This window comes from Cottoperca gobio, chromosome 1 (genome assembly GCF_900634415.1).
Source record: "Cottoperca gobio chromosome 1, fCotGob3.1, whole genome shotgun sequence".
NCBI classification, from domain to species: domain Eukaryota; kingdom Metazoa; phylum Chordata; class Actinopteri; order Perciformes; family Bovichtidae; genus Cottoperca; species Cottoperca gobio.
The window spans coordinates 12,574,055-12,587,675 of NC_041355.1; the positions used below are offsets into that span (position 1 = coordinate 12,574,055).

At 40.0% G+C, this 13,621-nt stretch overlaps 1 protein-coding gene across 2 annotated transcripts; it reads left to right on the plus strand.

Annotated features, from left to right (window-relative positions):
• The first annotated feature begins 330 nt into the window (after positions 1–330).
• rhot1b (ras homolog family member T1) lies at positions 331–12,863 on the plus strand. 2 transcript variants are annotated; one of them, XM_029434327.1, is made up of 20 exons: positions 331–731; positions 1,620–1,678; positions 1,979–2,060; positions 2,202–2,245; positions 2,339–2,392; positions 2,542–2,594; positions 2,975–3,083; positions 4,426–4,527; positions 4,769–4,867; positions 4,989–5,097; positions 5,203–5,323; positions 5,773–5,857; positions 6,548–6,693; positions 6,998–7,098; positions 7,469–7,599; positions 7,933–8,016; positions 8,387–8,509; positions 8,698–8,900; positions 10,930–11,052; positions 11,736–12,863. In XM_029434327.1, the coding sequence occupies exons 1-20, from the start codon at positions 695–697 to the stop codon at positions 11,851–11,853; spliced, it is 1,983 nt and encodes a 660-aa protein (XP_029290187.1). In that variant the 5' UTR covers positions 331–694; the 3' UTR covers positions 11,854–12,863. The 2 variants fall into 2 exon arrangements, with proteins under 2 accessions (XP_029290187.1, XP_029290195.1); XM_029434335.1 differs by lacking the exon at positions 10,930–11,052 and having other exon boundaries at positions 332–731; positions 11,736–11,874.
• The last annotated feature ends 758 nt before the right edge of the window (positions 12,864–13,621 follow it).

A 13,621-nucleotide genomic window follows, 5' to 3' on the forward strand; every position in this document is an offset into this window, starting at 1 on the left:
GTAGGCCTATGTCCAATATCTTGCAACATAATGAAATGCCTTCTCTAAATATTGAGTTAGTAGGCCTACCTTAAAATAATATAAATAAATATTGAGAAAGTTGAATGTTGTTTCCCATTATTTATTAAGTCATTCATTTGAGAAAGTTTCTCATTATTTTATATATTTTTTAAAAAGTTTTAATCTAATTTTTTATTTTACTTTCAGAAGAGCTTGTGCAGTGTTTGTCAGAAAAATATGGAAGCCCATCTTCCATATTTTCCACTGCACAAGCTCTTGCAGGACGAGTGGATGGGCGACTTTTTACGTGACTCCGTTAACAATATACGATCTTTGCTCGCCATCACAGTCAGGAGGGGCGTGACGGAACGCACGTTTGCTAGCGCCCGCTAACGCTCTTGTCAAGCTTGTGCTGAAGATTAGCTGTCTGAACACAGCAGCCGTGTCTGTCTGACTGAGCCTGGCAGGTGGAGTACAGTAAAAACACCTTGTTAGTATCCCGGATATCTACCGGTTTGTACAGCTCTCTAACGTTACCGTGTACCGCCTGTTCTGAACCAGTGTAAACCGGAGCTGTCATGCGAACCTAGCTGTTAGCAAGCGAGTCAGGCCGAGGAGAGCTGCCTGCGTGTACCCTTCATCTAGACAGAAGCATAAATGTTTCACACAAGTCAGTTTGTCGACGCTGAAGAAGATGCGCAAGGACGTGAGGATATTATTAGTGGGAGAGCGTAAGTAAAGCTACATGCATTTACAGTGTGCTGGTGTGCAGCGTCAGTGTTCACTCTGCACTGATGCTACCAGCAGAGTGATGAAACACCACCATCTTCTGATGATGATGGCGATTTTGTGACATGTTTTGCATTATTCTGTTTTAACTTGTCTCTGTAACTTAGTGCTATTGCTGCATATCATGGGAAAAACATATACAGCTTTTCTTTAAAAACTGTAGATATTTTCTTTCCCCATTACACAATTAACCTCCTAACTAACTAACTAACATAACATAAACAACAAATGTTGCTCACTTAAAATGAACATTTAACCTATATTTTAAAGCGGACTGTGTTCCTGAATCTTACATTTAAATCACTACAGTCAGCAAATAGATAATCTTACGAAAAAAGCACTTTGAAGCTGTCACGTGATCTGCCCATCACTTTTTACTCCGGTCATTGAATTCATGGAATGTCATTGATATTTTCAGGGAAAGGGAATTTCACACATGAGATAATCTTATTTTCAATCTTTCCACCGTCTTCACATTGTGGGTGCTTCTCCACAGGATGCACAGATGTTTTGGGAATTATGTTGTTTTCACTGAACCGAATAAAGTTAGTATTTTATTGAAGGTTGCTGCCTTAGTAATAGGAAGCCATGGAGTAGGCTGCCAATCATTTTAAAACAGATGTTTGTAATGTCCATGATGGGAAATCTGTGTCCAGTCACATGGCCCAGATGACCGTTATTTTCATGTTAAATTAATAATCGTCCCACAGCTACAATATTAATAATGATTTGTACTTAGTTTGTAAACAAATGTGATGAAGCGTATGCTAAGATCGACTGAAGAATGTGTCTCAACTATCACTCCTCTTCTCTCTTTCGCCCCTCAACAGCCAAAGTGGGGAAGACGTCTCTCATCATGTCCCTGGTCAGCGAGGAATTCCCCAAAGTGGTATGGATAAATGATCATAATCAGATGTTGGAAACCTTGATGATGCCTCTCCACCTCAAATTTAATGAATATCTACCTTTTGGTGGAGTTTAACACCATTGAATTGACCATATTATTACCTCCGCCAAGGATGTTATGTTTTGGGTTCGGTATGTTTGTTTGTCAGCAGGATTACGAAACAACTACTGGCCTGATTTTCATGAAACTTTATAGACAGGTGTAGCACGGGCTGAAGAAGAACCTTTTGAATTTTGGAGCAGATCCGAATCACGGGGCTAATCCAAAAATGACTTTTCCTAGGTTCCTTACCGAGCTGAGGAAATCACCATACCTGCAGATGTCACACCAGAGAGAGTTCCCACACACATTGTGGACTATTCAGGTACTTTAAGCCTTTTGTTTTTAGATTGTGTTGTTGTGTTGTGAAAGCATAGATATACAAATGTCATTGCCTTTTTTTGTGCCTGGCAAATTGACGAAGAAGAGCACTTTCCTGGTTTTAACTGTAGTCTTTCTCCTTCAGAGGCAGAGCAGACGGATGAGCAGTTGTTTCAGGAGATCTCCAAGGTCAGTCAGTACATTATGCTCTCCTGTTAACTCTCCTGAAGTGCTGACTTCAGTTATAAGCCTAATGGGTGTCTGTGTTGATCTTTCTCATAGGCAAATGTGATTTGCATTGTCTACGCTGTCAACAACAAGACGTCCATAGAAAAGGTGAGATACCTCTGTGGCTAGCATTGCAATAATTAGTTTGTATTGCAGTTAAACATTAAAATGTGTGAGGCTGTCGCTGGGACTCATGTGACACTCGTGCATTAGAAGTTGTCTCTCAAAGTGGTGATTTATCTTTTGGTTTTCCATAGGTGACGAGCCACTGGATCCCCCTCATCACTGAGAACACGGACAAGGACAGCAGGTGGGAACTTGTATAAAAATAGTTTCTGTGTCAGCTCAGTTTTAGACAATGAAATATTGGGGAGAGTCTGCAAAAGACCGTTTTCTGTAGCAAAATGACGGTCATGGAATTTTTCTGCTCATGTTTGAAGTGATGACCTCCAGTCCCGGGGTGGAAAAGTTATCACAAAGGCTTCTCTGTAAGCAGGGAGCTGAAGTAATGCAACATCTCACACGAGGAGACTTCCCCCGTGAAATGAGTCACTGCTTTTCAGAGAGGAAAAATACTAAAATACATCAAAAGAAAAATACTCTTTTGCATAAAACAAAACGTATCTTTTAAATGTTGTGTTTTTATTAGTATTAACACAATGATGTGTGTGTTGTTGTTGATGCGTCCAGGGTTCCTCTGATTCTGGTGGGGAACAAGTCGGACCTGGTGGAACACAGCAGCATGGAGACCATACTGCCCATCATGAACCAGCACAGTGAGATAGAGACGTGTGTCGAGGTGAGAGAGTGACCGTTCCCGCTGTTTCTGAACAGTAAAACAATGAAGTGCGAGTACTGATCTGTTTTGATTTAGCTGATGATAAATGCTTCCATATTCAAGTAATGCAGTAGCAATGCTATTGATTCAGACAGCAGGCAGACAACAAGTTTGTTGCCCAGTACACAAGGTCAAAAGGGATGGAAATGGAAATCAATATCTTCTACTATTGTTATTAAACTGGAACAAAAAGAAGGGAAGAAGCTTTTTCAACAATAACTGTTGGATGGAAACCGTTCAGGATTCAAGAGAGATTGTTTTAGACCTTTTTTTAATTGGCTGTGATTTTAAGGGTTTTATCAGCCCATTGAAGACCCTTAAGTTTGTGTAAAAACAGTTAAAATCTAAATTGTTTTCACATGAGGACAATATAGAAACAGATTGTCAACAGAATAGAGATGGCCCACATTAAGAATATTATCTTACAGTGACCTCTCACTAAAGTAAAGACTTTACAACCTTTGCTCTTACACGTTTATGATCCTCACTATCGAGCACTGAACATGTGCTTCTCCGATACAGTACGTCACTTTGTCAGCTGTCAGTAATGTGTCTGCAGCTTATAGATAATCTCCTCACTGGTTGTCAAGTATACATTAACTCTAATTGAGACCTTTTGTAAATCTCTATTGCTGCCCTTTTGGATACTTTCCATGATGGATTCTATTTTAACTATATACATATACAGTGTTTACATTACATGACAGTTCATTTATCTGACACTTTTGTCCAAAGCGACTTACAATAAGTGCAAACAATCATGAAGATACAGCAGCAAGAATCTCGCAAGTACATCAGCTTCAAATAGGTGAAATCCTTTAAGTGCAGAACAATAGCTTCAAATAAGGCAAACAAATGTGCAACATACAGAAACAATAGAATATGAATTCAACTACTAGCTACAAATAAGCCAAACTAACGTAAGTGCAACATACAAAGAACAGTTTTTTGTTTACAAGGAGGAAGCCAAACCATTGTGCCGGAGGATTTGACACTTGACTTGAGGTTAAGTCAGTGTGTTTTATTTCAGACGGATTAATTACACCAGGCGTGTCGCTCAGAAAGATCCTGCGTGTTAATACGCTGTCTGGCCCTGGCTTAGCTCCCACAAACAATTGTACAGTAATACAGATTTATACACACAGACCCAGGTGCGTGAGCAGGGATGCCCCGACACTGTGTTTTCTCAGGGTTGCAAAGTTGTTTATATGCAACAAGTGTGTTTTATAGAGCATATTGAAAAGCAGTATATATGTCTATAATTTATAACCAAACTCCCTTTTCTTGTTTTTTTTTTTTATAGTGTTCAGCAAAGAACCTGAAGAACATCTCAGAGCTGTTCTACTACGCCCAAAAGGCAGTTCTGCACCCAACAGGTCCTCTTTACTGTCCGGAGAAGAAAGACGTAAGAGCAGAAATATACTGTGTGAATTCTTCACCACTCGTGTTGCAGTCAAGAAAAGAATGCCTCTAGAAATAACCTCTATGACTTTATATATTACAGAGCTATGTAATGCAGCATTTCAATGTTCTAGCTGTTTCAAGGCTGAAAACCAAATATGTCACTTTTGGGGTTTAAGCAAAAAGTTGAATTACAAAAATAATTTTGTTGATGGAACTTTTGATTTGCCTTTTCTTTCTGCCAGATGAAGCACCTGTGTGTCAAAGCCTTGACTCGAATCTTCAAAGTGTCTGACCTGGACAATGACGGGATCCTCAATGATAGCGAGCTCAACTTCTTCCAGGTAAGTCAACTGACGACCGCTGCCTGTAGCTGACGAAGTGAACAATGGATTTAGTACATTTGCACGGGACCTTTTTTGTCTCCATTCAACAACAATGATGCTTTTGTCTGACCGCTCACAGCGGACGTGCTTCAACGCCCCACTGGAGTCTCAGGCATTGGAGGATGTAAAAAATGTGGTGAGGAAGAATTTGAGCGATGGAGTGTGCGACAACGGACTCACTCTGAAAGGTAGGAAGAGAGGGACCGGCCTCCTCTTCATGTTTACGTACGCACTAATCTCTCGTCACATTATTCCTGACTGTTGTTTGATACTTCTGCGGTATTCCTCTCCAGGCTTCCTCTTCCTCCACACTCTGTTCATCCAGCGGGGTCGCCATGAAACAACATGGACGGTGCTGAGGAGGTTCGGGTACGACGATGACTTGGAGTTAAATCAGGACTACCTCTTCCCTCCGTGAGTCTCAGTCTTCATTTCTTTTGGTCACCCAGCACAAAATTCATCCCATGAGCATTTATTATTAAAAGTAGAGCTGTAACCCAATCAGATTTGGCCGTTCAGTTTCAAAATGAAGATTCGACTATTCGCTTCCATTTTCAATTGATTTCATCTAATCTTGATTGAGCATTTTAAAAGTCAACAAAGGGCTGCAAATGATGCATAATTTGAATTCAGGTAAAAGCCTTATTATTGCTCATTGTATAAGGGACCCTTGAACAGATTCTAATTGTAGTACTTAACACTAGTTATTACACATTTTCATCACACCTACTCGTATGTCTACTGAGGACTACTACTTGTATAAGTGAACTGTAATATGTGTCCTCCTATTTAAACTCTTGTAGAAATGTATTCTGTGTTTGTTTTGTGTTAACATTAACTTTGAAATATTTCACTGTCTCTAGGTTGAAACTTCCTCCCGACTGCACCACGGAGCTCAACCATAATGCCTACCTCTTTCTCCAGAGCGTCTTTGACAAACATGACAAGGTACAATCCTTTAACCCTGGTTCTGAATTTACTTCACCCTCTGCCCTGGAGAGGCTTTCACAGAAAGCTGCTCAGTACGAAACCCCGCACAAAACCGAAAACACCCTCCCGTAGCCAACACTGACCACCTGCTGAGAGGCGATTTACCGTGTTGCCACTGAGGACTGAGGAGGGATTGACAGGAGAATTAGCCGCGAGCTTAAAATGAAAGTCAAAGAGTGAAATTGTCAACTCGTACCATAATCTGCTTTCTGTCGCAGTGATTAGTGTCCAACTGTGAATGTGTGCTTCAGTCACGTTTGTTTTCCTCGTTTGATTCTGTCGTTCTGAAATATTTGTTCTTTTTAACGGATAGTGCGGATCTTCTGAAGCGGGGTTGTGCTTATTTATAGTCTGTGTATTACCTACAGTAGATGGCTGGTTTGGAGAATCAGACGGGACTGTGGATTGGGACAGCAGCAAAACTTAATTTTAGCCACATAAACAAAAGCCCCACCTAAAAAAACAAAACAATATTTAAGTGTAGGATAAAATTAGAATATTTTGACAACTGCCAGACTCTTTTTGACAAAGAGTCATTTTACCTTTGGTGTTTTTAAAGGGTTAGTTCGGATTCAAGCACCATTTTCCATATTTTGCCGTAGTTCGCAATCCTGTTGCCAACGGTAACCAACCTTTGTGTGTTATCAGGACCGGGACTGTGCCTTGTCACCAGACGAGACGAGGGACCTGTTTGATGTTTTTCCCTACATGCCCTGGGGTCCAGATGTCAATAACACAGTTTGCACTAATGACCAGGGCTGGATCACCTACCAGGGATATCTCTCCCAGTGGACGTAAGTGGCCATGAGTTACGTTTAAACCAGTGTGTGTAGAATTTGAACATTTCTGACTCTGGTGCCCTCTGGTGGTAGTATCAAATATGATGCTGTGTCTCATCTGAGTACTGAAGATGCTGCAAAGATGCCACCAATTGTATCATTTGTCAACAGACACACAACTTGTTATGAAACTGATACTGACTTCTACACATGGTGGCTTCCAGCTGTGTTTTAGTTTAGTTTATAATGAACTATTTTTTATAGCTTTAATGTACATCTCTCATCAAGTCTATTTTGCCTTAATCTTACATTTGTTCAGGTTAACAACATATCTGGATGTCCAACGATGCCTGGAGTATTTGGGTTACCTCGGTTACTCAATAATTGCTGAGCAGGAGTCCCATGCAGCAGGAATTACAGGTGGATTATCACATCTTCTTCCATTTTTATAATAAATCATGAGCTCTAGATCCGTTTTTAAAGTAAATTGTATTAAAACAAATATAGTTGTCATATACCTTCATACATTATAATGCTTGGGAGTAGTATTCACCTTCATAAGCTCATCGGGTAATTGCTTTATACGTCATTTAACTATTTTACCGATCACTCAAGCAGTCAGTATCCACCTCAGTAAATCAACACCGTCATAAACCTTTGGACAGTTGTTGCTGACTGCAGGCATGTGTTGCATACAGCAGCAGTCTGTACTGATCGTGTGTGTGTGTGTGTGTGTGTGTGTGTGTGTGTGTGTTTGTGTGTGTGTGTGTGTTCCCCTCCTCTCCTGTAGTGACCAGAGATAAGAAGATTGACCTGAAGAAGAAGCAGACCCAGCGCAGCGTCTTCCGCTGTAATGTCTTTGGAGACATTGGCAGTGGCAAGAGCGGCTTCCTCCAAGCCTTCCTGGGGAGAAACCTCATGGTAAACGGAAATAAACAGTAGGACACATTTGAATGCCTACTTTGCCCTCACAGATATTTCACAATGTTCCAGATTTAAATAAACAGTGTTGGTTTTACTCCTTCACAAGCCTTCCACCCCACAGACACGGGAATAATCATTACATAAACTTAACAAATGAAAGTACTCCAGATATTCATAGACTACACTTGTGTACTATTACAACACACTACTCTTTCTTGCATATATGTGATAGTATCAATCTTGACTGAGAAATTGCTGCTTTAAATCATAGTTTACAGTCAGTGTCATGTCCTGATCTGCTTTCACGGGATGTTTCTTCTCTTCTCTCAGCGCCAAAAAACTATTAAAGAGGAACACAAATCCTACTATGCCATCAGCACAACCTACGTTTACGGCCAGGAGAAATACCTTCTTGTGAGTATCAAAAATACCTCTAATACTACTTGAATTACTAGCATTTGTTTGGCGGTTATGACTTGTGAGTAAATGCAGCTTCTCCAGAGACAATAATTCTATTAATAATAATTCAGCAATCACATGTTCACATTATGTTTTATATAACATATTATTCTAGTCGTATAAAAGGACATGAAGTGGAACGAATAAAGACAAAGCAACTCTCCCTGGGGTTCTTTCCACCATCCATTAATGCCAGAAAAAGATGGCTGTAGTAAACCAGGCCGCTTCAGCTGGCCACAGTGATACAGAGAACATTGGCGACTATCTACCATGTGACTAATGTTGAAGCTCAGCAGTGTTCTAACTGTCTCTCCCCTTCTCTCAGCTGCACGAAGTGTTCCCTGACTTCGACTACTTGTCTGATGCTGAGCTGGCCTGCGACATTGTCTGCCTGGTGTATGATGTCGGCAACCCTTACTCCTTTGAATACTGCGCCAAAGTCTTCAAGGTAAAACTGCGTGTGAATTATATCAAGAGTCAAATGCAATTTTACAGCAGATTTGGGTAATTATTTCCCCACGATGTTTGTAAGCATTTACATACACAACAACACAATGTTTTTCACCCCCTTGACTGTGTTTTTGCCCACGATTATTTCTCACACTGACCACACTCACCCTCTCTTTCCCTGCTCAGCAATACTTCATGGACAGCAAGATTCCATGTATGATGATAGCAGCCAAGTCAGACCTGCCGGAGATCAAACAGATGTACGGCTGCAGTCCTCTGGACTTCTGTAGGAGGCACAAGATGCCGCCTCCCCAGTCCTTCACCTGTAACACTGCAGCGGCACCCAGCAAAGACATCTACACCAAACTTACCACGATGGCCATGCACCCGTAAGTAGGGAGGAGACACTTCATCTGGATTTGTCATTTTCTCCCATTAGGTGCCCAACATGGGAGCAGAGTTAACTGATTTTAAGAACTTTATTACTAAGCAGTCATTTAAATGGATACAAGTAAGGGTTATATGGAGCTGCAACTGATATCATAGCCACCCAGCTCCTGCTCACTTGTTTTTAAGCAAAGTCATTGTCTATTTCTTAACAGAAGCAAGAAAAAGAAAACTTCAATTCTTTGCTCCCAATGGTCTAAAAAATGAAATTGCAGTTTGGAAGCTGCAGCTGTAATCTTGTGGCTCCTTCAGAAAGATTACAGAATGCCTTTATTTTCTAATTGCCTATGTAGCTGTAGATGCTGGGAGATATATTCACATAATACATTTATACATCCCCCCGAGCTCTATGGAAAATTCCACTGTCCAACGAGTCCTGTAATTCCTCAGCTACAGGTGGTGGGAGGAAACATTAATGAGCAGAGTACAGGAAATCAAAGAAGCTGCAGGAGGCCAAAGTGATGCCTTGCGCTGAAGGTTTATTAGATGTACAAGGAGAACAGATAATGAACAGTACAAGTGAATACAGAGCGCCTCAAATCCTAGTCGACACATCTCCCTGACCCCGTCAGTCTGAATACACTGAGCCCATCTTAACTCTTCCGTGCAGCTGTGGGCCGTCAGCTCCGGTAAGAGATGAGCGATATGTTTAGGAGAGATGACCTGACTAGAAAAAGAGACACTCAAGACGTTAGTGTTTGACCTTAGGCCTACTTAAAGCTATGTCTAAGTGGACTGAGTGCTTATTTGCTCCTATTAAACAGACAGGGTTTTGTTTTTTAACCTAAAGTTTTAAATTGTATTTTTTGTCCGCTGTGAGATTAATTTCTGCAGATGGGTCATAATTGGTAGGTCTGTTTTCCTTTTGTAGTCCAACTTATCTTTCCATTACCACGCTCTGCTAGGTGTCATTTCTGTGACTTTACTCCATGCCTCAGGATAAACCTGCTCCCTGTGGGGATGCTCCTACGCTCTGCGAGTGTCAGTATCAGACATGATGCACTTCAGTCTACATTAATGCACTTCACTGCCCTTTCAAATCTGATGCCACAGTGTTTTGCACTCGGGGTAAATGGGTTTACCTGCTGAGCATTAGTGCTGATCTCTCCCAGAGGCGCACTCTCCTGCAGTCAGTCAGGTTGCAGTGTGCTGTCAACACACCGTTGCATAATTCCACAAACCACACCAGCTCTTATTTAATCCACAGCCGAGTTGATTTACTTTTCTAAGATTCAGAATATATTTGAGTTTAAACTAGGCCTGGAACTAGTTTATTAATCTGTCAACTATCTTTTTTACACATTAGTTGTTTGGTCTATAATATGTCAGGAAATAGTAAAAAACTGTCGATCAGTGTTTACCAAAGCCCAAGATGATGTCCTCAAATGTTTTGTTTTCTACACAACTCAAAGATATTCAGTTTACTGTCATAGAGGATAAAAACAAACTGAAAATATTCACATTTAAGAAGTTGGAAGCAGAGAATTGTGACACTTTTCTTAAGAAATGACTCGAACCGATATTAAAAATAGTTTCCATTAGTTGATTTATGGATTTTATCTTTGTAGCACTAGTCTAAACAAATGTGTTACATCCTTCTGTGGGCAGAGTTTTTTTATTTGTGTAGAAATGACTTTTATTTATAAGAATATGCTTTAATCACTGTGAATTCAAAGATTGCGTTAATTTGAAAATAATAAAAATATTCTGAATATTGTATTTTGAGAATATTCCAGAGATTAGATTTGTGTTCCTTTTTTTTACAAAAAGTTATATAATCCCATTGCATCTCATTGACAGTTTATCTGTTTTCATCGTTGTTCATAGACTCTGTCTCTCAGGCGATTGGCCGCAAACTACTAATTTCTTGGTGGTGGTGGCATCTTTTAACTCTATTTGACCTTTCTTCCTCTTGTGTGTTTTATATATAAACTGTGGGTTGGTGCTTGTCTTCCCTATATCTCTCCTCAGCCACGCCCGGCTGCGCTGCATGTGCACTTGTAACCGGTGCACCTTCTGCTTGTGTCAGAACTTCCTCAACTCTGAGCTGCTGCAGACGGTCAGAGCCAAACTCTACACTGTCGTACTCAGAAGGTCTTTTACAACCCTCTCTCTACCTCTGATCACTTTTCAGATTTGTCGTCATGGTCACATCAAGCTTGTCATTTCTCCTTATTGTTGCTTGCCTTTTTTATTTTATTTTTTTATAGTTACTAATTTCCCAGATATTTGAGTATAAAAGAGTTACATTTTGAACATCATGATTTCTGCCACTTTTCTCTTTTCCCCTCGTTTCATGCTGTCCGAGTCCGTCTAAGAAACCATTCTGATATCTTCATTTTCTATCTACCTTCCTTGATAATGCTTGTGAGCGTCCTGTACTACAGTATGATTTGAAAGAGTGTACGTTTTCTTTTTTAATCTCAGTCCCATTGTCATTCGCTTGGTGTCAACTTCCTTGTTGTCTTCTCGTGTGACCGTGCCTCAGCCTTCCCATCTCACAGAGCCGTCATAGCTCATTTCTTGTTTTCTCATGTCGGAACTATAATCCTCCATGTCCCTCCATCAGTTTCTTTTCTTCAGCATACATATCCATGTTTCAAGTCTGCATCCCCTCTTCTGTCATTCTGTATTTTCTTTACGTTCATGTTATTTATTTTCACATCATCCTTCTCAGCAACACCTCGTCTCTTTATGTTTTTACTCTTTACTGTCCTTCCCTTCTTCCTGGCTCGTTATTTAATCCCTCTCTGGACCTGCTTCTCTCTGTTCAACAGACATGTAAGCCAAGCAGACCTGAAGAGCTCAACCTTCTGGCTGCGTGCGAGTGTCGGGGCCACAGTGTTTGCAGTGCTAGGCTTCGCCATGTACAGAGTGCTGCTCAAACAACGGTGATCCTCGGGCACCCGGGTCCAACCCTTTATCCCATTTATCCCCATGGTACATATAGAGCTATTTTGACCAGTCACAACATTAGGCTTTCCCACTCGCATAAAGTTAATGAAAATCTATTGAAAATCTGTCATGGTTTTGTTTTGGCGGGAAAGAGAAATGTTTGAACGCTTACCTTTTTTAGCAAATGTTTAGTTTTTTTGCATTTTCATTCCACTGTAAATTTCTCTTCTGGGGAATAAAAAAAGAAAAACATTTAATTTTGTACCAAAAGTGCTAATTTGCGTTTGTTTGCATCTTTTTGCAAATCAATATATATATCTATCTATCTATATTTATATTTTAAAAACTGAGGGTAGGCTGCTGATGAGTGGTGAGTATCATGAGTGAGTTACATATATAGCTATTTTTTGTTGCTTGCTGATTGACATTGAACGACTTGGTGTCAGTTGTGATGGGGATTGTTATAGGTGAGGTTTGCAATAATATTGATGCTTTTATTAGACTGAACTATATGTAAATAGTGTATATAACATAGTAGACTGTACATTTGTTTGTCTTTGTCTAAAAGGACCAGTTTCTGATTCATTCTCAAAACACTGAATGCTGAGATATTGGCTATTTGTCATGAACATTAGCTTTGATATTCACATTGATTAAAAAAAAGTGTGTGTGAGGCTGTTTGCATGCTGAAAAATGTTCCCACCACATTCCATTGTTTTACGACTTACTGTACAAAATAATTCCCACGCCAACTTGTCTGCATTGCTTTCAATTTCCCAATTCTCCAGGTATTATAGTAGTAACGTTTATTGAGTGCTGAGCAGATAATATTCCAGTCACAGTAAGTTCGACAGCCATTTGACCCTTGTTGTGGTTCCTGGTAGAAGATGCAATAATGGGGCCCCAGATGTTAATTTCCATGCAATTACAACTGCTTGCCACAAGGCTTAGTTTGATGTATTCACTCAGCCCTGCCTTTCCAAAAGTTTACAATAAACAATTATCTATTACGTCTGGTGTGATGGAATTTCTTTTCAGTTTCCAAGAGATTTGACAATCTTGCCAAGTATTGACAAACTTTTGAGTGAACAAATGAAGGTAATTTAGATTATTTTGTGTATTTCTGAACCGCTGTGGAACAGATCGTGTGTTACTTGTAATGAACATGATGCATACAATATTCTTTAATTATTGAAAAGGCAATCTCACAACATAATCAACTTTCATTTTGTCTGGACAAGATTAAAAGTTATATTTAGTGACTTCTGATTGTACGGATCAAGCATGTAATGATATGAAAACAGGATTTAAGACACAAGAGGGCAGCATTGCTTAAAAATATTCAATAGTATATGAAACGTGTCACCCAATTGAGTGGCTGCCGTGTCGGGTATGTTTTAAAATGCAGTGCGAAACTGACTCCAGTCTGTTCATGTGATTAGATCAGTACACCAGCGTCCATAATGAGCCAGTCTGCGAGGGGAGAAGGGTCAGATCAGGAGGAAGGCGAGTATTCTTAGTGTATAGGAAGAGCTGCATCAGGAATAACTTTGAGGAATATCATACATTTATGGTTTGAATATAGAAACATTATCTTTTTGCATTATTGTTCCAGCGCAGTACGAAGATATGACCTTTGACTGCGAAACCCATTTTGAAGGCCTTCTCTCTCCAGATGAAAGCCAATTAAAAAGTAAAGTGAAATACAATTTATAAACTGTGCTCATCAAGCTAATACCTCCTATAATTTAATATCACTCATACGTCA

Bases quoted from the DNA above. Each gene is read 5' to 3' on its own strand.
- rhot1b (XM_029434327.1), top strand. From the start codon at position 695: ATGCGCAAGGACGTGAGGATATTATTAGTGGGAGAGC. The intron at 732-1,619 runs GTAAGTAAAGCT...GCCCCTCAACAG, and splicing joins GATATTATTAGTGGGAGAGC to CCAAAGTGGGGAAGACGTCT. The intron at 5,858-6,547 runs GTACAATCCTTT...GTGTGTTATCAG, and splicing joins TCTTTGACAAACATGACAAG to GACCGGGACTGTGCCTTGTC.